The sequence below is a fragment of the Arachis duranensis genome, chromosome 3 (genome assembly GCF_000817695.3).
Source record: "Arachis duranensis cultivar V14167 chromosome 3, aradu.V14167.gnm2.J7QH, whole genome shotgun sequence".
In the NCBI taxonomy this organism is placed as follows: Eukaryota; Viridiplantae; Streptophyta; class Magnoliopsida; order Fabales; family Fabaceae; genus Arachis; species Arachis duranensis.
Genome location: NC_029774.3, coordinates 2322172 through 2346933, shown reverse-complemented (window position 1 = coordinate 2346933; position 24762 = coordinate 2322172). Strand labels below are relative to the sequence as shown.

General features: G+C 37.4%; 4 protein-coding genes across 5 annotated transcripts; 1 reads left to right on the top strand and 3 right to left on the bottom strand.

Annotated features, from left to right (window-relative positions):
* Nucleotides 1-7997: 7997 nt before the first annotated feature.
* LOC107476873 (ras-related protein RABE1c) lies at nucleotides 7998-10071 on the top strand. The gene is made up of 8 exons (XM_016096804.3): nucleotides 7998-8214; nucleotides 8299-8371; nucleotides 8447-8547; nucleotides 8932-8997; nucleotides 9112-9209; nucleotides 9326-9388; nucleotides 9480-9572; nucleotides 9783-10071. The coding sequence occupies exons 1-8, from the start codon at nucleotides 8142-8144 to the stop codon at nucleotides 9858-9860; spliced, it is 645 nt and encodes a 214-aa protein (XP_015952290.1). The 5' UTR covers nucleotides 7998-8141; the 3' UTR covers nucleotides 9861-10071.
* A 507-nt stretch (nucleotides 10072-10578) lies between these two features.
* Nucleotides 10579-13738, bottom strand: LOC107476871 (uncharacterized). 2 transcript variants are annotated; one of them, XM_016096803.3, is made up of 6 exons: nucleotides 13654-13738; nucleotides 13304-13396; nucleotides 11432-12460; nucleotides 11280-11345; nucleotides 10991-11189; nucleotides 10579-10909 (listed from the first exon to the last, which is right to left on the bottom strand). In XM_016096803.3, exons 2-6 carry the CDS (start codon nucleotides 13304-13306, stop codon nucleotides 10857-10859), a joined length of 1350 nt encoding a protein of 449 aa, XP_015952289.1. In that variant the 5' UTR covers nucleotides 13307-13396; nucleotides 13654-13738; the 3' UTR covers nucleotides 10579-10856. The 2 variants fall into 2 exon arrangements, with proteins under 2 accessions (XP_015952289.1, XP_052115624.1); XM_052259664.1 differs by having other exon boundaries at nucleotides 11280-11352; nucleotides 11433-12460.
* A 2622-nt stretch (nucleotides 13739-16360) lies between these two features.
* LOC107476874 (zinc finger protein ZAT12) lies at nucleotides 16361-17019 on the bottom strand. The gene has a single exon (XM_016096805.3). It carries the CDS (start codon nucleotides 16928-16930, stop codon nucleotides 16484-16486), a length of 447 nt encoding a protein of 148 aa, XP_015952291.1. The 5' UTR covers nucleotides 16931-17019; the 3' UTR covers nucleotides 16361-16483.
* Nucleotides 17020-18944: 1925 nt separating this feature from the next.
* Nucleotides 18945-23210, bottom strand: LOC107476875 (protein ALP1-like). The gene is made up of 2 exons (XM_016096806.3): nucleotides 22977-23210; nucleotides 18945-20540 (listed from the first exon to the last, which is right to left on the bottom strand). The coding sequence occupies exons 1-2, from the start codon at nucleotides 23116-23118 to the stop codon at nucleotides 19495-19497; spliced, it is 1188 nt and encodes a 395-aa protein (XP_015952292.1). The 5' UTR covers nucleotides 23119-23210; the 3' UTR covers nucleotides 18945-19494.
* Nucleotides 23211-24762: the final 1552 nt, after the last annotated feature.

The following is a 24762-nucleotide window of genomic DNA, read 5'->3' as shown; positions in this document are numbered from 1 at the left end:
CGATGGCCGAGTTCGTGATCCTCCGAGATTCCACCGCCTATAATATCATCTTGGGAAGGAAGATGATTAACGATGTTGAAGCGATAATCAACACGAAGCTGCTAGTCATGAAGTTTGTTACAGATGACGGATCTATAGGGTCCATAAGAGGAGACCTTGAGACGGCAGTCGCTTGCGACAATGCCAGCCTCTCCCTAAGGAAGAAATCCAAAGAGGCGTCCGGCGTGTTCTTAGCCGACCTGGATGCCAGAGTAGACGACAAACCCAGACCGGAACCAGAAGGGGACCTGGAAAAATTCATGATCGGCGACATGGAGGAAAAATTCACGTTCATCAACAAGAACCTCCCGCATGAGTTGAAGGAGCCCTTGGTCGAAATGATAAGGGCCAATAACGATTTGTTCGCCTGGACACCGGCTGACATGCCGGGCATAGACCCAAAAATCATGTCACACCATGTGGCCGTCAAGTCGGAAGCACGCCCGGTTGCCCAACGGAGGAGAAAGATGTCGACAGAGAGGACAGAGGAGGTGGCCAAGCAGACGGCAGCCTCCTAGAAGCAGGTTTTATACGAGAAGTAGACTACTCGACGTGGCTCTCGAACGTAGTTTTAGTGAAAAAGCACAACGGCAAGTGGAGAATGTGCGTAGACTACTCTAACCTTAACAAAGCATGCCCTAAGGATTGTTTCCCCCTCCCTAACATAGACGCACTCGTCGATGCTGCGGCGGGCTACCGTTATCTAAGCTTCATGGACGCCTACTCCGGCTACAACCAGATACCGATGCACCGTCCAGACGAAGACAAGACGACGTTCATAACGTCGGGGGGAACCTTCTGCTATAAGGTGATGCCATTCGGCCTAAAAAATGCAGGGGAAACATACCAAAGGCTGATGAACAGGATATTCCACGACCTCGTAGGCAAGACAGTTGAAGTCTATGTGGACGACATCCTCATGAAAACAACGCGACCCGACGACCTCCTGAATGATCTGGCAAATGTATTCGCGTCTCTCCGACAACATAGCATGAGGTTGAATCCCCTCAAATGTGCCTTCGCCATGGAAGTTGGAAAGTTCCTGGGATTCATGATAACTCAGAGAGGGGTAGAAGCCAACCCGGAGAAATGCCAAGCGATACTCCAGATGAAGAGCCCAGGTTGTATCAAGGACGTCCAAAGGTTGGCAGGGCGGCTGACCTCATTATCCCGGTTTCTCAGAGCATCGGCAACAAAGGCCTTACCATTCTTTAACCTCATGAAGAAAGGGATAGCGTTCGAGTGGACACCCGCATGCGAGGAAGCCTTCCGGCACTTTAAGGAAATCCTGGCGGCACCCCCGGTTCTCGGGAAGCCAAAGGACGGGGAGCCATTATACATGTACCTCGCCATAACAGGAGAGGCCCTGGCCGCAGTGCTGGTGCGAGAAGAAGGGATGGCTCAACAACCAGTCTATTTCATAAGCAGAGCCCTACAAGGGGCAGAATTAAGGTACAGCAAACTGGAAAAGCTAGCCCTAGCACTCTTGACCTCCTCGCGGAGGTTAAAGCAATACTTCCAAGGTCACCAGGTCATCGTAAGAACGGACCAAGGAATCCGGCAAGTTCTTCAAAAGCCCGACTTGGCGGGAAGGATGATGACTTGGTCCATTGAACTTTTCCAATACGACATACGATACGAGCCCCGGCAAGCCATCAAGGCGCAGGCGATGGCAGATTTTCTAGTAGAAGTAACGGGGGATCCGACCGAAGAAACGAGCACACGGTGGAAGCTCCACGTGGACAGAGCCTCCAACCAGACGTCTGGGGGAGCCGGGATCATCCTGGAAAGCCCGGTTGGAGTCGTATACGAGCAGTCGATCAGGTTCGAATTCCCCATTTCGAACAACCAGACAGAATACGAAGCCCTTATAGGGGGTTTAACCTTAGCAGAGGAAGTCGGAGCAACAAGGCTGGAAATATGCAGCGATTCCCAGGTCGTCACCTCCCAGGTAAACGGGAGCTATCAAGCCAAAGACTCGTTATTACAAAAGTACTTGGAAAAAGTCAAGAACTTAAGCCAAAAGTTTGAGGAGGTCACGGTCCACCACGTGCCAAGAGAAAGGAACACACGGGCAGACCTCCTATCAAAATTGGCCAGCACTAAACCGGGAGAATGCAACCGGTCTCTCATCCAAGGTATGACGAGGGAGCCGGCAGTCACCTTGCATTTGTCAAGGCTGGGCTCTTCATGGCTAGACCCCATCACCGGCTTCCTAGAAAATGGCAAACTCCCTGACGATGAAAAGGACGCCGTGAAACTGAGAAGGGAAGCAGCTAAATATGCAGTCATTCAAGGACAGCTATTCAAGAAAGGGTTCAACCAGCCCCTACTGAAGTGCTTACACCCCGACCAAACGGACTACGTCCTCAGAGAAGTCCATGAAGGCTGCTGCGGACACCACATAGGAGGCAAAGCCCTAGCAAGAAAATTAATTCGAGCCGGATACTATTGGCCGTCAATGATGGCAGACTCCAAGGAGTTCGTCAAAAAATGTGTCAAGTGTCAAGAGAACGCCAATTTCCACAGGGCGCCGGCCTCCGAGTTAAGTCTGTTAACGTCCTCCCGACCATTCTCGCAATGGGGAGTCGATCTCTTGGGGCCCTTCCCAGTCGGTCCCGGGCAAGTCAAGTACCTCATAGTCGCCATTGACTACTACACCAAATGGATAGAGGCCGAGCCGCTGGCCAGTATATCCTCATCCAATTGCAGGAAATTCATGTGGAGGCAGGTGATAACGCGATTCGGGATTCCAGAAGTTGTCATCTCAGACAACAGCACACAATTTACCGACAAGAAATTCACGGAATTCCTCACCAGCCTGGGCATAAGACAAAAGTTCTCCTCGGTAGAGCACCCCCAAACAAACGGACAAGTGGAGTCCGCGAACAAGATTATCCTGCTAGGGCTCAAGAAGCGATTGGATAATAAAAAGGGTGCTTGGGCCGATGAGCTAGCCTCGGTTCTCTAGTCTTACCGAACAACTGAACAGTCTTCCACCAAGGAAACTCCTTTCCGACTAACCTACGGACTAGACGCGGTAATACCCGTGGAAATTGGGGAACCAAGCCCCCGGCTACTTTTGAAAGGAGTGGAGGAAGCCGTGGAGAAGGACCTAATAGATGAAGCCAGAGAAATGGCCCATTTGACGGAGACAGCGCTAAAACAAAGAATGGCCCTACGCTACAATACCAAAATGCTCAAGAGGGAATTCAAGCCGAACGATCTCGTCCTAAGGCGTAACGACATCGGCCCGCCGACCCCAGGAGCAGGCAAGCTGGCGGCAAACTGGGAAGGCCCATATAGAATCAAAAAAGTGATGGGTAAAGGCGCTTTCAAGTTAGAAAGGCTCGATGGCAAGGAAGTCCCGAGAACATGGAACGCGAACAACTTGAGAAGATTCTACTCCTAGCACATGAGGCGACATGCCGACCAATCGAGCTAAGTAGTTAATCCGTGAATTTGTACTAGTTATACCCTATAGGCCTTTTATGCGACTACCGAATAAGATATACTTGTGCAAATTCTCTCTTTTGTTTGTTCACATTTTTTAGACAACCCGCTCCACAAGCGAATTCATTACAACTCGACAACGACACGCGGCCCCGGGACTGATCACCCCGGGAGCCCATCAATTGCCGCAATAGCAAATGGATATACTAAAAAGCCACGACCGTTAATATAAACGACAGCTATAAACCAATAACGGTTAATAGAAACGACAACACAACCAGGCGAATAAGAAAGTATTAACTACGGTAAAGCGGGCAAACAACCAAAAAATTCAATTGTTTACAACAGCCAAAACGAAACGGCTAAACCAAAAAAGTTTTACACAGAAAAAGAGGACTCATTTCTTAGGAACGTCAACAATTTTGCCGTCTTTGATCACCTTGAAGACGCCAATCGCCGACGTGTCGAAATCGGGGGCAACAATTTTGATCTGAGCTTTAAGGGTCTCCTCGGTCGCCAGGATCGCACCCTTCCCCTGCTTGACGACGTCTTTATACTTTGTTTTCAACGTTGCCAGTTCAGCCTCCACAACTTGCTTCTCCTTCTCAATCTCGGCCACCCGTTTTTGTGCCGCACTGACCTGACTCTCTAAAGCCATTTCGCGCTCGACAAGACGTGAAATCGTGGCGTCCGACTCTTCCAACTTCTTCTCAGCGGTAGTAACCTTCTTCTCGGCAGCATCAGCCTTCTTCTCGGCGGCGTCAAGCTTCTCTTTAGATTGGGTCAGCTGCTCCCGGAGAGTCTCAACTTCACTTTTAAGCTCATTATTAGCCTTCCCAGCAGATTCCAACCTCCTGCAAAGGGATTCCATCCCAGACAGTTCGAACTCGGCTTTCCGAGCTATCACCGCGCCGTGCAAGAGGGTACGATACATCCACCTCGCCTGCCCGGTGAGGGACGACTCATGAAAATGCTCTTCAGTACCAGGAATCAACTGGGAATCTATAAAATTACCAGCATCAAAATTCCTCTCCATGACAGTAAGAACCCCCTCAGGACTGGACGACGTCTTCCTTTTCCTTTTGAAGCTAGGAACCTCTTCCACCTCGTCATCGGCATCAGGGTTACACGTCGAACAACCACCTTGTCACTAATCGAGGCACCTTGAGCTGAGGTGCCGGTCTCGTCGACCTCAGCCCCTTGCTCGGAAGCGGTTTTGTCCTCGGGGGGAGCAGCAGATTTCTCGGCAGCAGATTTCTCATTACCTCCCTCGTCGTCGCTTGCACACAGGAAGGTTTGGAACAAGTTAGGGAGACCCGTTATCTCGGCAGACATCCCCACTGTATAAAATAAAAAAAGAGAAAAGTCGGTTAATGAGTTATTAAGAAAAGCAAAAAGCTAAGAAACAAAGCAAGCAAAAGTTTCTCACAAATATAGCTTCGACCGGCCTCCCGGTCACCCATAAGGAGGTGAGGATTCACTTGATTCCTCCCAAAGACCGCCAACAACACATCGGCAATCCTCCTATCCACCGCAGACATGCCCTTATAGGACACCTTAACAAAGGCGTTGGACCCGGCCCCGAAGCTCCAATAGGTCGGGATAAGGCGGGCCCCCTCTAATGACAACCAAAAGGGATGACGACCTCTGACCGGACGGACCTTGAAATATTTATCTTTAAATCCATGGTAGGAGTCCTCAAACAGACCAAAAATCCTCCGACCTTGGGCAGACCGGAAGGACATGAACCCCTTCTTATGTTTCCCTTCCTTCGAAGGGTTTGTGAGAGTGAAAAAGAAAAGAAAAACATCTACAGAGACCGGCAGCTCGAGATATTCACAAACCATCTCAAAACAGCGGATTGAAGCCCAGCTGTTCGGATGCAACTGCGACGGCGCCACGGAAATCCGACCTAGAAGCGCCATTTGGAAGGCGAAAAATGGAATACGGACTCCCACTTGTGTAAACATGGATTTGTAGAACCAAATCTAGTCGGCAACTCGGGGGGCGTGGAAATTAAGCTCGTACAAGCGCTCATGAGGAGGCGGGACGAAGATGTCGTAATTAGCCTCCTCATCTGTCCCTCCGCATAGGTACTCATTCTGACGGAACTCGGTGAGCTCCTCTTCGCCCATTTGGTTGGGAGAGTCATTTAAATCGGAAACAACCCAGGCGTAGGGGTCATACGCCGCGGGAGAAGGGGAAGGCTAGGAGGCGGTGCGAGCCATACCTACATGGGGGGACCATCCAGTCAGTCTAAGAGGTCGGGTGCTCGGAACGAATACAGAAGTTACCCCCACACTACTCCCTAAGGTTAAACACAATCAAAAACGTAAAGGGTCCAAACAAAACCTACCCTGGAATGGCACCCCTCCCCTAACACGCCTAACCAGCATCGAAAAGCCACATAACAACGAAAACCAAGCAAATACAAGCAACAAGCATGCAAGAACGAAGCAGAAAAGAGAAGAACTCAAAAAATACCTGAATTGGTTGTAAAAGCAAAGAAGGATGAGAGGAGGATGCACGAGGGTGCTGCAACGATGCCCTGAAACTTTAGGGAGAGGATAGCAGGAAGATAGAAGAAACATGAGTGTGCAGAGAGTGTAAAAGAGGAAGAAACAAAACTGACTGTTTAAAACTGCCTTCCAGGAAGCGCGAAAAACCTGGGGGCATAAGAGTCTTTGCGAACGGGGTTTTTCCCCCCATTATGAGCATTCAATGCTCAGTGCGAGGAACGAGGCGACGAAACAGTTGCTTGGGCAACCAAAAGACACGCGCATAGGGGGTATGTCCCTTCCACGAGCGGCCGACCTGACGAGGATGAATGAGACATAAAGTAACACACCATTGATAGCTCCCGCGACTACCACTGGTGCGTGGGGGCACTGTTACGGCCTGGCCCAGGCCACTCTCGGGTCGACCCGACCCGAGCGGTCGGGCACGTACAACTCACCACGCAACCTGGACACGCGTCCCTGACAGCTCTCCCCTACAGCTGTAAGGAAGCTTCGAGGAAGGTGGGCCTGTCCTGATAGGGCCCACCCCTGACACGATATAAATGGGGAAGAACTTGCCCTTCCCCCGAGGTACGTCACCTTTTCCACCTATCATTTTCCCCGCCTGCACACTAACTGACTAGAGCGTCGGAGTGTCTTTGCAGGTGGCACCGAACAATTTTATTTTGATAAAAATTTATATATATTAGGTTTTTTATCAGGTTTTAGGTCAGGTCATATTTAATAACAGACCAAACTTAGTAAAATAAAGCCTATAACAGATTATAGGTCAGACTCAAGGTAGTTAAATACATTACAAGTCTGACCTGTTAAGGGTGAAGTCTAGCCTGACTTGACCTGTTTTCACCCCTATTGGTGATGAGTATGTACGCCTAATGTTTAATGTCCACGGAATAATTATGGCCCAACAAGTGATGGAGTTTTCTGTGGAGGTTAACGACGTGGATGGTAGTGGTTCTGGACACTTGAATTTTGTCTCAAGATGACTCCACCTCTTGCATCACCACTTATGCACTGCGCTAGTTCAGTAGGAGACATGGACGTGAACAATGAGGAGTTAGATGAAGAATATATTGCCAATAATAATGAAAATGATTCTTCTAAAAATGAGAAAGAGTTTATACCAAAGACTCTTATAGATGGAACAATTTGATATCTTCTTCCTAATCATATATAAGTATATAATTAATTAAATCCATAAAAGTACTCTAACTATAATGATATGCTTCTTTATTTGAAAGGAAAAATAACAACACTAATCTGACACTCCTACAATATGCCACGTTACATTCAGGTGCTTGATATCGTCATCTTGTGCATAGATGCACAATAATGTCCAAATTCCTCAATAATATAAAAAAAAACTATGTATGAAAAAAAAAGTGTAAAAACATATAAAAATGACATTTCAAGACATTACTATCGAGTTTTTTATATAGGTGATGTTTAAGTTTATGTCGTTTTCAGTGAACGAAATAAGCAATGTATGGCAACATATTTACACATATGATAAGTGTAATTATATATGTGTTTTATCTCACTCAAAATTAATTTATTTAACATATAAACAAAATAAGTAAAATGACACAAATTCATAAATATTTTATAAATTATATATTTCAGTAAATAAAAGAATTAAGTTATTTATTTAAAAAAATCTGTGAGCAGTTAGTGTTACTGTGATATTTTTCATGTGAAAATTTCATCTTATTACGCATTGATTTTTATTATTATTGGTAAAAAAAAAGAAAAAAAAAGAAAATAAAGACATGAGAAGAGAGAAATAGACGGAGGTAGGTTGAAAGTACAAGGTTGTAAACACAGCCACCTTGTCTGTCTGGTCAAAATCCTAAAAGCATGGTTTTTGGTTTTTTGTTTCCCAAAACAAAACAATAATAACAATAATGACACAAAAACAAAGCCACCTCTCCTTTTTTTTCTGTCTAAAAAAAAAATCACCATCTGCCTTAGCTCACTCCACTCTCTCCGAAGGGACAAAACTTTCGCCACTGTTGCTTTGCACCGTGCAATAGATTCATTTCGGCTTTCCGATAATACTTATAATAAATTAGACTAATAAAAAAATAATAATAATAATAATTAAAAAAGAAGAATTGAAATTATTATTAGATGGCTGCTCCACCGGCAAGGGCCCGTGCCGATTACGATTATCTCATAAAGCTTCTCTTGATCGGCGATAGTGGTAAGTTTATTTTCAATGCCTTGTTTTTATTCAGCTTCTCCTTCGAATTGTGCAAAATGTAGCTGAGGTTGGTGTTTATGGCAGGTGTTGGTAAAAGTTGCATCCTTCTGCGATTCTCTGATGGTTCTTTCACCACTAGTTTCATCACAACCATAGGGTAAGTTTTTTGCAATTTGAGTTTGCAAAATGTTGCTCAGATCACAAATTCACAATGCTAACCCTTCAAATGCAGTATTGATTTTAAAATAAGAACGATTGAGCTCGATGGCAAACGGATCAAGCTCCAAATTTGGGATACTGCAGGTCAGGAGCGGTTTCGAACAATTACAACTGGTAAGCTTATTTAGCTACTATCCTATTTATTTTATCATGCTTATATCTCACACATTCAAATATTTTCGATCTGTTCATATGTTTGAGCAAATTATTGATGTAAATCGTAAAGCAAAAATGCTATGTGTACATAAAAAATTAGCTTCTCAATCGGTCACTATGTATTTGTGTATGTTTCACTTATTTTCAATGTATGTTCTGTATTTCAACATGTTATTTATAGGGGTGGCTGAATTTTGGTGAACATGTAGTATTGTCGATCTTAAAGATATCAGTGATCCTTTATATGATTACTGGAAGTTCCTTTAGTTTTGGGATACGCGTGGTATGTTGTTTTGTTCTTATATCTCTTCTTGAAATCATGTTTTTCTTTAATTTTCGCAGCTTACTATCGCGGTGCAATGGGAATATTACTAGTCTATGACGTTACAGATGAAGCATCATTTAACAGTAAAGTTCCCAGCTGTTGTTGCTTGAATTTGAAATAAGCAGATCCATGCAAAATCTCTTTAAACTTGTTAGGCCTTTCCATCTGGAATGTTCACCAGCTTCTGCTGATTTCAGATATCAGGAATTGGATTCGCAACATTGAGCAACATGCTTCAGACAATGTTAACAAGATACTGGTAGGGAACAAAGCTGACATGGATGAAAGTAAAAGGGTAGGCAAGTTTCCTGTTTCTGTTTTGTTTAAATCTTAAATTCTTAGTAACACCCCGATGTATGTATATATGCGATTGATTATATATATATATATATATCTGCGCTTTCATTTTAGGCTGTGCCGACGTCCAAGGGCCAAGAACTTGCTGATGAGTATGGGATCAAATTCTTTGAAACTGTAAGTGATGTTATATACTATTAGAATGTGGAAATAAACCTCCCAAATGTTTTTTATCTTCTTGTGCTCATAGAAAATGTTCCTGTTGCAGAGTGCAAAGACAAATTTTAATGTGGAGGAAGTTTTCTTCTCAATAGCAAGGGATATAAAACAAAGGCTTGCTGATAGTGATAACAAGGCAGAGGTATTTGAACTTCTTCCCAACAGCTCAATATGCAAGTTTTGGTACCTTATGCATTAAGATAATCCAAATCTAATGGTATTAGATCTTAGCACAACTTTACATCGATTACTTTTAACAAAGCTATACCGCTGGATTATCTTGATGCATCATGTAACAAGTTAAACTCGGTATTCAACTGCCCTGAAACCTCTTCTGAATTGTTGATTGCAGCCTGCAGCGATCAAAATCAACACAGACCAGGGAGCCGGAGCTGGGGAGGCTGCACAAAAATCAGGTTGTTGTGGTTGAGGGCCTAATTTTACTGATTGGAAGCAAGTTTACTTGTCCAAGAGCAAGAAGGACGAAAGAAAAAGAAAAATATATGCATGATAAACATGAAGCTGATTAATGCTTAACATTTTCAAGGTGCCATTCTTTATAAATTTTGCGCGTGGTGTAGTTTCTGAATTTTTCAACAAGTTATATTAATCCAAAACTAGATTTGATTATGGTGAATGCATATCTAAGTGCCCATGTTTTTATTTATTCGGGACTTAAGATCAAATTGCATATTAAGGGAATAAGAAAAAGCGCTTATAACATTTGGAAACGTAAAAGTGATACAGACAGAAGAACATGAAACCCAATGCAAAATTATGAGAACTTGGAATCATGGCATGCCAAAATTATCGCTGCCTAATATCTACAACTACTCCAAGTTGACAAAAAAAGATGATAGAATTATATTTTGGTTTTAATGCTCAAGATCGGAGTTACTAATAATTTAAGATTTTGGATGTTTTGTTTAAAGGCCGAAAAGTGAGAAAAATACCACTTAAAATCATTCAAGTTTTTTGGTTTGTTTGATGTGTACATTTTCACTCCAAAGTTCAAACTATCAAAGGCACTTCACGGGCCAATTATGTATTAATCTAAAAATTAACGTACTCAACTGAAACTACCTCCTTTTACTGGCTCGAAGCAATGGCTTTACCTTGCGTAAAGAGATTAATCTGAAACATTAACGAGTCCAGAAGTCTTGCTCCTTTAAATTACTAATCAACATTAACCTTGGCTTTCACGATAATGCCACATATAATTCTGTCCAAAGCACCTAATTCTTTTGATCTGTTAAAATGCTAAAATGAAGCTTCCAATATACTAAGCAAGGCCACAAGGGTCCATAGTTTACTGGAGTTTGCCGAGTCATAGAACGAAAAATACTAAAAATGAAGACATTATTCTGCACACGAGTTCTAAACTAGGTTGCATTTTCACAAAGGCTTCGGGAGTTAGATTTTTAAGTTATTCTTTTCCATAAATGCGCTGAAGCTCACGCGTTGCTGCTTGGTAAGATTCTGAAGAGGAGTTGAAAGAATTGGATGAGTGACATACCAAACAACCAGAAACGGTAAGACTTGAGAGAGAAATTCATTTACCTTTCCAATAGCGAAATGCTTTCTGATTAATTGGTGCACCAAAGACAGTTTGAATTGTATCAAACAACATACTTTCAGGGGTACTCTTCAATTCCTGTACTATTTGATAAATGGTCTTCCCATTATCAAAATAAATGTGATTGTTTGGATGTTTTGATTTGCAATTAGCATGTCTCTCAAACTCATATGCATTCAGAGCCTGATATGATAAAACATCAGCAGGTCAGTCAATGGCTTTTAAGAAATGGAAACCGGTCACTGAGGTGCGTAATCAGGATGGATTACAAACCTTCGAATAGTTGCATTTCTTACACCCACAAAGATAGCCAGATCCTTTTATAATTCCACGAAGTTCCTTCATCCGTAATATTTAACCATAAACTTATTAGAAAGAACTTTAAACTAAAATGGTAAACATTAACAATAAATACTATCTTTTACCTCACGGGCCGCCGACACATACTTTACAGGAACACCATCCAGCATACCAGTAGATATCAAGCTCCTGACATTAGTTGGGAAGCTGTTTGGAGATTCTTTCTTGTTTGCTTTGGACTCTTGTTTATTCTTGGACACAGTTTCAGACTTTTGTTTTACTACTTGAGGAGTATTTGCAACTGCACCAGGATTTGATGCATCCAACTCTTTCTCATGACCTGCTCCTGGAATATGGACTGAAGATTGATTATATAATTGATCATAATCTGCAGCAGGCCTACCAGCAGGGATAATACCCCGTTCATCCGGGAACCCGCCAAATGGAATCACATTTGTGTTATCTTTGCTATAGGAATCAGTACCAAATGACATGCCTGTGTCACCTCCTTTGCCATAGGGGGCACCAGAAGATCTCACATGAACATCCCCTCCGTTATAGGCAAGACCCATTAAAGTTACATTACCATCCTTATCAATTTCCCCACCATAGACCTGATGTAGATCACCATTGCTTTGCATATTGTAATTAAGTCCCTCAGGATGATGTCGCACACCATCAATATCCTTAACCTGACTTACTTTAACTTTTTTAACTCCACCATAATTTAGAGGTGCTTCCGAATTTTCAACTGAATGAGAGATAGACAAGCCAATAGAGGAATTGTCCCCATACTGATTAGTCATTGCCCTTGATCTGACATTAGAGCTACCAGCTGGAACATAAACATTCTTTTCAATGACATTGACCTGCCTGGTTTCAGACCCAAATAACTGATCAACAATATTTGATACCGAAAAACCAGAGCTGTTGTCCCAAGGAGGATAATTGACATTTGAAAATCCCGAACTTGATTTTCCATTTACATCTTCTACTGCTTGCTTCTTGTTTGGAAAAAGATCCACTTCAGCAGAATCAACAAACCACTGATGAGGTCGTTTTGGTTCAACTTTGGAAGGATTATCAAAAGTTGTCTCTCTGTCATTAATGTGTCCTGAACCCTTTACCGTCCAAAATCCCTTATTTTGAAAAGACTGCAAAAAAAGAAAAGAAAAAGAAAAAAAATACTCACTATAACTTTACATCTTAGCAATTATCAGCTTTTCTTTGTTTCATTCAAATTCAATCAATAACATTTAAGCAGGATAAAGGTGGTTAATTACATCCCAGACTATGTCAGATGACCAGGTAGACAGTAATTTAGTGAAAAGTGTTGCTATTCACTAGAAATGTTACATGTATGCAAACTGACAAATGACATGGCAATAGAAAAATGCTGCAGGTTTTAGCCTTTTATGTTTTGATTATATATTTGGTTTCATACAAAATAAAATTTGCACAAATCGTAATCAAACATATATAATTGAGTCTAAAAGTAAGACCGTATAGCGGTTTGAAACTTTTCTTTTAGATCATCCTCTTTGGCTTATCCCAATAATAGAGACTACCAACCTGGCTTATCCAGAAGTAACCTTTGATGTTAAGGTCTTCTATCATAAGCCCTTTACTCATTTAATCACATATATAAGACAATGATATCCCTATCACCGAGATTTTGTTGTGCTCCCCACATTCCATTTGTTTACAGATGCTTTATACTTTTACAGATCCTCAGTCTCAACTCTCAAGCCAAAAGCAATGAGCCCAAAATATCATATGAAAGCATGAGAAGCTCCTTGATTTTCCAAACAATAGAAGCAACATGCAAGTGCAACATCTATCTACAAACCCAATGTGCATTCGCAAGAAGGACTAAATTAAGCTCCTTACAAATGAACAACACTTATACCAATACAGAATCTTCAGCCAAAAGGAAAAGCAGTGAACAATGCACAATTTACTCATCCTAGTAGAAAAAGTTGACAAATTATATATACCATTTGCTTCTGGGTTTGCAGGTGAATCCACTGTAAATTTGTTGCTGATTCCAAGTGAAAATTTTCTCAGTTCCCAAATCACCAAAACAACTCCTGAAACAAGAGAAAAATCCCCTTAATGTACTGTAACATAGTTCACACTTCACACACATCCTTCAATGTTTCAAAAACAACCAATTAATAATGAATTTTAATTTTTACTACCTCACATTACATTACATATAATCTTTCTTTCAAGAAAAAAAAAATTGAAACTGCATATCAAGCTGATTACAGAAAAAAAATTCCCATAAATTCACCAGCGCTAAAATAAAATAACCGAGCTAAAGGAATTAGAAGAAAGCGATTACCTTTGCGAAATTGGAACAGTAAGAGGGAAGAAGCTTCGAGAACGTTCCACGATCCGTGCCCGGAAACCTAATCGGAAGACCTCGATTTCTTTCTCTTGGAAGGGTTGTAGGATAGGGTGAACCTGAACCGATCGCTACTCAGGGTTACGCCCATTCGTTTCTCGACACGTGTCTTCCTCAGATGGAATCTGGACCGTTGGATGGGCTGAGAAACTTTAACAACATACAATTGGTTCGGTGTATGAGGAAATGCAACGCATGCAAGTTGCAATGCCAAGAATAGAATAATGAGAATAATAGACCTTGCTTGACCAATCACCACATAAAAACAAACTTTTTTTTGCCTATATATATATATATATATTTTCGATAGTATTCACTATTCACGGTTAAAGCAGTGACTAATCATTCCACGTAAAAACTTTATTATTAGTTTTTGTTACCCAAATTCCAAAAATATTTTAGAGGTTAATGTAGTTAAAAAATTTGTAATTTTTTTCTTTTAGTTTTAGTTTTTGAAAAAAAAAATTAAGAAGAGAACTAATTCATCCATATTTTTTATATTAACAGCCGGTAAAAAACGACTACAAATTAATAAAAATAAGAAATTATTTTTTAATTTGTTAATAATAATTAATTTTTTATTATAGTTTTTTAAGTTAATTTTAAAAAATTTAAAACTTAAGATAAAAATAATTTCAAAAAATAATTTTTCTAAATGAATTGTTGAAAATTATACAATGGGCCTAGTCATTTTATTTCATTTGTTTTATTATTTTTAAGTAAATAATCAAATTTTTATTATAAAAAATTTAAACACTTTTAAATGGTCCCTCTTAATCTAACCTCATATATTTTAATATTCTGCTACTTTTTTATCATTTTTTTTCTAGTACTAATCAGCCTCTTCTTAATGACATATTTGATTTTGTTTGGCATTAAAGAGGACCCGAACGTATCAGGTATGCGAAAAGACAACCTCGTCACTTATCAAACTCCCCCTCTATTCAAGATGTAGCAATTACAATAAAACTACATTTTATGTACTAAGAGATTGTGCTTTTGCGTCTAGCATTTGGGATGCCCTTTTACCACCAATGTGAAAACAAGGTTTCTTTAATTCAAGCCTGCATGATTGGATTAAAGCTAACCTCTCCGCACACAGCAACTGGCAATACATTTTTGGTGTTACTACCTCCTCAATCTGGTTCTTCCGCAATAAGCTAATTTTCGAAGGTAAAAACAGCCTTGCATCTTCAGTCATAGCTCAAATTCGAACCTGAAGTGATGAATTCAGCCGGTTCACAAGGAATATGACTCATTTAAGCACCTATAGTGCTAAGCATGATTGTCCAATATGCTGGACTTCCCCTAGTGAAGGTGTTGTAAAATTGAATGTTGATGGCTCTCTCTCTCTCTTTTTTTTTTGCGTATAAAAATAATGCTGCGTGTGGTGGAGTTGTTAGGAACCATCTTGGAGGTTTTGTGAAAGGCTTCTCTTGTAACCTTAGAAGTTGCTCAATTATGCATGCAGAGCTTTAGGGAAGGATAAGTGGTTCTTGTTCAATTCAAATCATTCAAAATCTTTTTTTTTATCTTTTATTTTTAGTTTTTAGAAATATAGAAATTCTATTTAGAGTTATATTTTTATAATCCATGTTCTTAAAAGTGCCTCTAATCTTGCTCAATCTATTGTTATCATAGAATCTAATTCGACTGCTGTTCTAAAATTTATCTCTCATGGATGTCCTGCGGACCACCCGTACTCTTTTCTTATTGAAGTGATTAAGTTTCATGCCAATCGAATCCCTCAAGTGTATTGGAGTCATGTTCTCAAAGAAGCAAACTTTGCTGTTGATCATTTAGCAAAGAAAGAACAACACCTTCCTTTTCTCTCCTTATAGTCGACAAACTTAGTAGTTATGGTATTTCTCTTTCTTTCTCTTTCTTCAAGGGCTTCAATTATCTAAAGAGTTAGTAAAACCAAGGTCAAGTCAAAGGAACAATAACATTGTACAACATTAGTGCTACAACATTTTAATATTAATATTCTCCAGTGATTTGAATAATTAAATAAACCTCTCTCACTATAATTCCATTGTTCGTACCCGAATCCAATAGCAAAATCACCTGCACCTCGTCAAATTCAACACTTGTCCCTCATTTATTCAATGCAGAAACTCCACCGATCGAACCACATTCATTCAATAATCTCTACGATCAAACCTGTGGAAGCTCCGAAAGCTTGCACCGAAGAATAATAGGGACTTAATTATTATCATCTATCATTGGAGGCGTACAAATGCGGAGATCGAAAACGTTAGATTTTTCTGCCACAACAGCGGTAGCATTCTCACCAGAAAATATGGTTGGCACTACGACCTTGTTGTTGAAATCTGTGTTCCAGCATGAGTTAATGAAGAAGAGAGACAAAGATAAATTTGGAGAGTTCATAGCTATGGTAGTAGCTATAGAATTTGATGGATTCTTTCGTTACTACTTTTAATTATTGGACTTATTGGGGGTGGGTAAAGTTAGAGTTGGGATTAAGATTAGGTTAATTTAAAAAAGATAATTTAAAAATTTCGAATAATTTTTTAAAGTTTCTATAGTTTTGTCAATAGAAACTTATTTTTTACAGGCACAACGTTAATTTTATTTTTTTTAATGGTTAGATTCTCAGCACATAAAAAAAAAACTAGTATGCTTAAGAAAAAAAAATTAAATTCCAGACAAAAAAGTTAAATGAAAGACTACAACTAGAAGTTGCCTCAAATTAAGAAAATACTCCAATAATCAAATAAAACAATCCAACATAGGAGTCTTTAGGTTAATTAAGCTTGAGATCATTCTCAGAGGGCGTGAGGTTCAAGTCTAAGCACAAATTAAACCTTCTAGTTTTAACACTACCATCACTAGTAGATTTGGTCATGGCACCATGATCATGAATTACCATTCCACCATTTCTATGCTTTCTCATATGTCCTCCAAGGGCTTGTCCAACCGCAAACTCCAGCCCACAAATAGAACACGAGTGCATCTTGTTCTTCGTCATCATGTTCCACGATGATAACGAAGAACTTGACGGTAATTGACACGAAAGATCTGCACCCATCATGAGCTTAAGCTTCTTATGACTCGCTCTGTGTCCTCCAAGTGCTTGAAAAGATAGGAACCTCCTATGACATGTCTTGCACTTAAAGCCACCACCCTTCAATGGATGGTTATTGGTTTTGGTCTCACCAACTTTTGTTAGTAACATCAAGCAATTAACCATGTCTAAGTAGACCAACAGGGTACTATTGCATGTATAATATAAGGTTGAGGAATGTAATGTTTTATGGTGATAATTATGTGTGAATTTTGGTTGCACCGAGCTCTAATATATATATGACAGTAGCAACTGACTATAGACTATAGTTTTAGTTTAATTACTTGTATGTAATTAAGCAATGATTGATAGTGGGAAACTAAGTAACGCGGTTGAAGTACAACAATGGGACTAATTGCTTTTTCTTTGTAACGAAGGAATTATTAATTAAAAAATAAATTTACGATCTTAATTAATTAATTATACCTTGGGGTATAATAATTTATTTTCAGAAATGATTATAGATATATAATTAAGATGACGTTGTTAAGAATAAGATTGCGTGAGCGTGTGTATATGACTACATAGATGGGTTGTGTTTTGTCATTTATGGTTGTCCATGTTGAAGAATCCAGAGAAAAACATTAGTGAGAGTGGAAATTACGATGGGAATGAGTATGAATGAGTAGAAAGGAAAATGGAAGGTAGAAGCTAAGAAGATTGTTACACCGCGTGGGTCCTAAGATAAAAAAGATTTTTAATTAAATGTTCACAACATAAGTAAGAGTTTAGCTACCAAAGAAACCCAAAAAGGTTGTTGTAACAGTGAATTGTGAATCAAGACGAAATTTATCTATCATATCCTATAATGTCATTATTTAGAATCAATTGTTATATATATATATATATAAATCAATTATTTATAAAAGAAATATGTTAAAATATAAAATATATATTAAAAATAAATTAAATGATATATATTCATATTAGCAGTATATAAAATTAAATTCTATTACTTACTATGAGTCTATCAAAAAAGCTTAGAAATCAATCTTTTTAACAACATTTAGCTCTCTTTTCTTATTGGCGAAAGAATTTAGTTCTTAATTAGGCCCTAAAAGTATTTAGGTAAAAGATAAAAATAACATTTTAAATTATTAAATCTCGTTGATATTTTAACTACTACGGTAAACAGTTAGTATTGGAAATGGATTTTTTTATTTTTTTTCAATATTTTTGTAAAAATGTAATTTTTTATCATATATTTTTTAAGCGAGACTAAAAAAAATAGATGAGAAAAAATATTAAATAATGAGAGATCACATTTTATAAAAAAATTGAGAAAAAAATTAAAAAAATCTATTTTCGTAATATTTAAAATAAAAGTTAAAAGTGGAAAATCCTAAAGTTTAATTTGTGAGAATAAAGCAAGGAAACGAAGAAAGAAGTCAGCAGAGGCAAGAAAAGTGTTCCAATGCAGAAGCTTCGTTAAGTCAAAGTAGTTACGATGAGTCAATTACTCAATTAAGTTATAGAAAGCTTTCCAACAAATACGTTTAGGATTTCCCTTTAAATATATAAGAAAAGAGGAAGTATAGCTACCTAATGGAGTATTTGTATAATGTGTACAATGGGGATTTAGGGATATTCGATTCAGTAGATGTTTATTATTTCTGGTACCCAGATGTTTATTTTGGATAGTATGGATGTATTGTATTTAAAAAATTAGTAATATTTTATTTTAAATGTTCATTTTTTAATTTATATTGGGCCAAATAAATAGTCTATTATACACATTGTACAAATATTCCATTGACTCCCTAGCGGAATTCGAAAGAAAAATCTTTAAAGTCCCAAAAATAGGTAAAGAAAAAACCTTTGGTATAGAAACCTTTAGCGAAAATACTCTGTGACTTGAACAGCTTATGCCAAAAAAACTTGACTCAAGAAATTTATCTTTTTAACTACTATCAAGAAAATTTAAAGGTTATGCACTATTATGTTCAATTTTTTTTTTTAATCAACAAATTGTCCAAAAATAAAATTATTACATGATCTATCTTAAATAATAATAAAAAGACATAAGTTTCTCAGTCAAGAAACATTTGCGCAAAAAAAAAAAAAAAGATCCAATGAGTTAGTTCAACAACAATAACCTCAAATTCAGTAATAAATTTCCTAGTAAGGTTCATAACAAAAGCATCTGAAATCATAAGTATTTACACATGATTCTTCAAATAGTATCCACGAATGTAATGTGAAAATATTACTCAAATCCAAGTACAATTGACCTAGTTATGATCAACTCTGTTAATTCTACTAAGAAATTTAAGTTGACATGAGTTTACCACTACATTGATCCTCAAAGAAATCAAAGAGAAAGATCAATATCACAAGCGAGGTGTATTTGTAAGCTGAGATTTTAGAGGGAAAAGGATGAAAGGAAAAAATTTAGCTGCGTTTCGTTCACATTTTCATTTTTTTCTCCAGTTTGACTGTTTTCTGTTTTTAGAATTTTGTAAAGAGAAAAAGAAAAATAGTGAAAACAATACAATTCTGTTTCTGTTTTTATCTTCTATTTTCTTTTTCTTTCACGAAATTTTGAAAACAGAAAACACAAAAATGAAAACAGAAAATGAAAATGCACGCAAGCAAGTAACTATGATTTTCCATTTTACTCTAAAATCCGATTGCTCTAAAACCTCAACTTGAATAGACTATGAATTTCAAAAAGTAACAGAGTATGATGATCATGGAGGCAGAATTCTAGTCAAGTAGAGAGAGAGCTTTTCTCTCAGTGATGCTCCCTTTGCATCTGAAGCTCCACATATCAGTTGATGGTAACCGGAGTCGTGATTGTGAGCCAAAGAAAGCTCATCCTGCACCTCGTCTTCCATATCGATAACAATGTTGTGAAGTAAGCAGCAAACCAGAATGATCCTCGGCAACCTGTGTTTGTCCGGCCGCCACATTGATCCTTGAATGATTTTCCACATCTCCTTTAGCCTCATCAGCGCCCTCTGCCCCAGCATCCGCGTCGCGAAATGCTGCCGGTTAAAATTCGCCTTTGGCTCGGCGAGCTCTTTTCCTTCATAGGGGACAAGGAGGTAAGGCAGTAGAGGATAGCCTAAATCGCCAATAATATATTCCCTTATTTCACATCCTTCAGAGACAAGTAATGTCTTACCATTCAACCTGTCTCCTTTATCACAAAGTTTGCAGAAGTTTGAACTCTCAAACACCAACCAATCCTTCATTTTACCTGGCCAGCCGGTGACTATGTCACGGAACCTCATGTCAGCATCCACTATCGCCTGCAAGACCATGCTGTGGTTCTTCTCGTGATCAAGCCACACGTTACTCGAAGGTTCTGAGGCAGGCAAACACATTGTAATGTGTGTAGCATCAATTACACCACAGCAGTTGGGAAGGCCACGTACTTGCTCGAATTTGGATTTGATTGCAACCATTTCTGATTCGGTAGGCCATTGCAAGTGGTGTAGCCCTCTTTCTTCCATGGATTCGACAAATCGCCAAGTGACTTGTGAGACAGTTGAGTGGTTTAGCCCGAACGAGTCACCAATTGTGACCAGCGAATCACCTGATCCCAGCCTTCGTAATGCCACGGCTACCTGATCATATAAAGACATTGGCTTGCCACTTGTAAATATAAAATGTGCTGATTTTGTCTTCATATCTTCCTTAACAAGTGAGCATATGTACTCAAATGTGTTTCTTGAGATCTTGAAAACAGCCTGAAAGCTATCCAAAGACTTTGATGGAGACTGCTGAAGACCTGCAAAGCAACACGTTAAGAACTCTAGAGTTTTCGATAACTATAATTCGTTCAAGGAAAAGCAATTCTCCTTCGCTATCTCTAAAAGAAATGGGTCACTTGAAGGATCTAACTGTTACTGACAGAGATCAAGAGCCATAAACTTTGTTATGAAATAAGTAAGGTTCATATATATGTAAATTATGAAATATGTCTAATTATAGATGTAAGTTGCCAAATAAACACAAACCTAACATAAAAATGTCTAAAGATTCATGGCAATTGATTTTGTTTTTAAGATAAAAGCAGCACGTGTTGTTTCTAGTTTCCCCAAAATTATGGAAAATCAATAAGCTATTCCTATAAGATAAATTTCGCAAAATGCTTATGCTTGTTCCTTCCTATGCAAGCACTTGCTCACAATCTTCGATTGATTATTTACTGAAAACACAGATCTGCAAAAAACTATAGCATAATGTTATGACACAATCCTAGTATACTTCATAAAAACCTTTGAAAAATTGAGTTGAATAATTAACACATCTGTGGATCAATGTATCTCTGCTACTAAACCCACCGTTTGACGGACTATAAAAGCCGAGAATAAACAAATTACTTGTGAACATGATGGGTTTATTGAAAATCTGTTACTTTATTCGGACTTATCACTTTAAGCAATCAATCAAACAATCACTAGTAAGTGATTAACTAAAGGAGGATGCGAACTAGAAACATGATGCTGAATTGTCTGTTATAATTGGTACTAACATTACTTAATAAACTAAACAAAAATCTAATTTTTCCCTGATTCAATGCTGGTGGTAACTTCCTTCAGCAGCAGAAATTGAATTAAAATCAAGTAGCTGTACTAAAGAGTTTCAGAAAATGTGGTATATTATATCTTGGTAGCATTTGCTTAAATAGCTGCAGCCTGATCTACATCATAGAGATGAACCATTTCAAAAATAAATAAAACCAAGGACAAACAGATATAATTTATCTAAGAGTAATGTAAAAGAAACAGATAAATAATTAGAGTAATTGTAAAATTTATCAGCAAACTTTTGAACACGTCAAGAGTATTTGTTCTCATTCTACAGCATATTATGTATTCAGCATCCCTGTTAGCATGGAATTGATTTCATGAAAACCAACAACTGAGAATATGCTCACCATACATGTTTAAAATAGTATTAAAACATAGAAACTGCACTACACCTTGAAACTAACCAATAAAATGAGAGCCGTTGGACTTGAAACAAAAAGAAGGTCAATTACTTTGCCCCCCTCGAAATTTATAAATAAAAATAAGTATTTACAAGCTGTTGAGGGCATGGATATAAAACTAAAATTTGCTCTGCCACTATGAATAAACCCTCTATCAAGGTTAGTTATGCCTTTTACTAGTTAATTGCTACTCTTTCTTTTTGAACTCAATAACATGAACCATTTATTTAGCAACAGGGATTTGCAGAGACACGGCCTATTGAGTAATGAGCATAACACTAGAGAAGTGCTACACAGCCAGAAACACATAAGCAAACCATATCATAGTTGATTAGTATTTTCCTTGAATGGTAATTTCCCTCTAGAAAAACAAATCTTTGAGTTACAAGAACCAATCACAAGTCACAACAATATAGTAATGGCAGTAAAGTTCTAAATTTTCATATACTTGTTCATCAGCATTTGATGAATTGGTAATTTGTTGAGGAGTAACAGTCACATATACATATATAGCCTGTAATTTCTTAGCATAAGCATTTAGACAATTCCAGAAACACGAAGCTTGATATCACATTTCACATTAAACAGTTATCTTCTCCAAGGGGCAAGAAGAAGAAAGTATAATTCTCTTTGGATTATTTCTTTCTTTTGGGGTTCTCAAGATATCCGCCACCGGACGATGTAACAAATCCCTTCACATATTGTAGGGCAACTTAAAGGAACATAGGTTACAGAGTGGCACTATGCCTATGGCGAGTTTAGAAACCTCGACACTACTTAAAGGAAGGAGAAGGTCCTTCTCTGTTTGGATTTTCTTTACTCGAGCATAATGTACTATATCTATATGATACAATAACAAGTGTAGGCTTCATTACATAGTTATCATACAATGTCACTAAACATTTCTTGATTGGTAAGCCAAATGGATCGGAATAACAGTCAACTCGAGAATCAAATTAGGGATCCATAGCTCATGCATCAAAACTCAAAATGCATTGGCATGATTCAATACAAGTAGAATTTCAATGAGAAAACAAGAAAAAACTGAAATCATGTAATAATTAGAGATGTTAAGATACCAACACAAGATACCCCATGACAGCAAGATTCATCAACAAACCAAAAAGCCATAACATCAAACATATGAAAACAAACACAAACATGAAAACACCAAGAAAAAAAACATGACTCGAATTAAGAAACAGTAAAAGTGAAGAAAGAGAACCAAACCATTAATCCTCTTTGAGAAGTCATGCCACCAATCTAGAGGACCCTCTTTATTTTGAGGGGACCCAGAAGCAGAAGAACCATTCTCATCATGCTTCTTGTCTTGCTTTTTTCTCTTCTTGTAACCTCTCACAGGACCCATCATCAGCCACAACAAACAAATTCCAATCCACACCACGAATTTGGGGTGAGGGAAAAACCTGCTGCAATTCACAGTAAAATAACAAATCAAACCAAAAGAATAATATATTCACACACACACATATATATATATATATATATATATACACACAGATACATTTCGGGGCAGTGTCAAATGTTAAATGGGGTGTTTTTGTGAGTGAGGCGTTCTTCAAAGTTTTAAAGCATGCAACAAAGGAGATAGCTTTGGTGAAAAAACTAAAAATAAAAGTTACAATTTATTTTTTTATAATCTATTTTATTACCTTTTATTGTGATTCTCAATTTAATATTTTAAGATATAAAAAATTGTACTCATATCATTTAACCTTTTTATTATAAAAAATAAAAAAGTTAGCTAGTATTAATTCAAATATAAGACAAAAATAAGATAAAAATGTTGACTACTTAACATTTTTTGTTAAGTCCGTTGTATTGTTTTGTCTTATTTGTCATAAATTTTTATAAAATATTATTTTTATTCTAAATATAAATTAAGTAGTATTATTTTAAAAATATTTGTTTTATAATTATAGAATAATAGTTTTGGATAGTAGACTTTCAGCTATTACTTTTACAAATACAACAACGGTCATAATTAATTTTTTATAATTTGATTAATTTGACTAAATTTTTATTTAATGATTTTTAATAATTAATTTCACATAAAATTAACTGCACTTGAATTTTTACTACCGTATAAATATCAGAATTATTAAATATAGTTTAACTATTAGTTTTTACCTCTAAATTGTATTCGGCGTTTATATCTTAAGAAAAATTGTAAGTATTTTAATAATTTTAATCATTAATTTTATTTGCAAATATATACATAATTAAAATCAATTATTAAAATAATTAAAACAACTAACATCATATGTTTACTATGTCTTATAGTTAATTTTTTATTATATAAAATGTAGCAGTAGTAACTCCAAGTAGCACCAAAACATATGGGTTGGTTTTTGTTCTTTTTATTAAGTGTTTAAGATAATGTGTTGTGTGTCAGCACATGAAATGAATTTGAGCAACATATAACAAACCGACTGTGTGAATAAAAATAAGAGATGTCAAAGAATATTATATGTACTATTTATATATACATTTTTGTTATATGCTTTCTACTTTTAACATTAAAAATGATTAATAAAAATAAAAATCTATTATAAATAAAAATTATTTAAAAAATACACGCAAGAATTAGTATAAATATCATTTCTCATATCTTAGAATAACAATTAACAACCCAATTTTGCATGTATTAAGGTTCAAAAATTGTGATAGAGTTGTGCAATAAATTTACTTTAAGGTATTTGAACTTTTTGTGCACTAACAAAAATTTCACAAACAGAGTTGTTTTTCTTTTAAAGAGGATTGGATATTTTGTTCAATATGTTTAACTTTTGAAATGCTTTTAAGATTTGAAATACTTTTAGAATAACAAAAATACATCAAGAATCAAATATTGAACATAAAATTTTTTGAAAAATAACCAACTTGATTTGGTCGAGTGGTCAGTTCACTCGTCTACTTAAACAAGTGTCTTCAAATTATTTACATTTAAGGAGTTAAGGAAAGGCCAATTTATTTAACTGAAGTAATTTTTAAG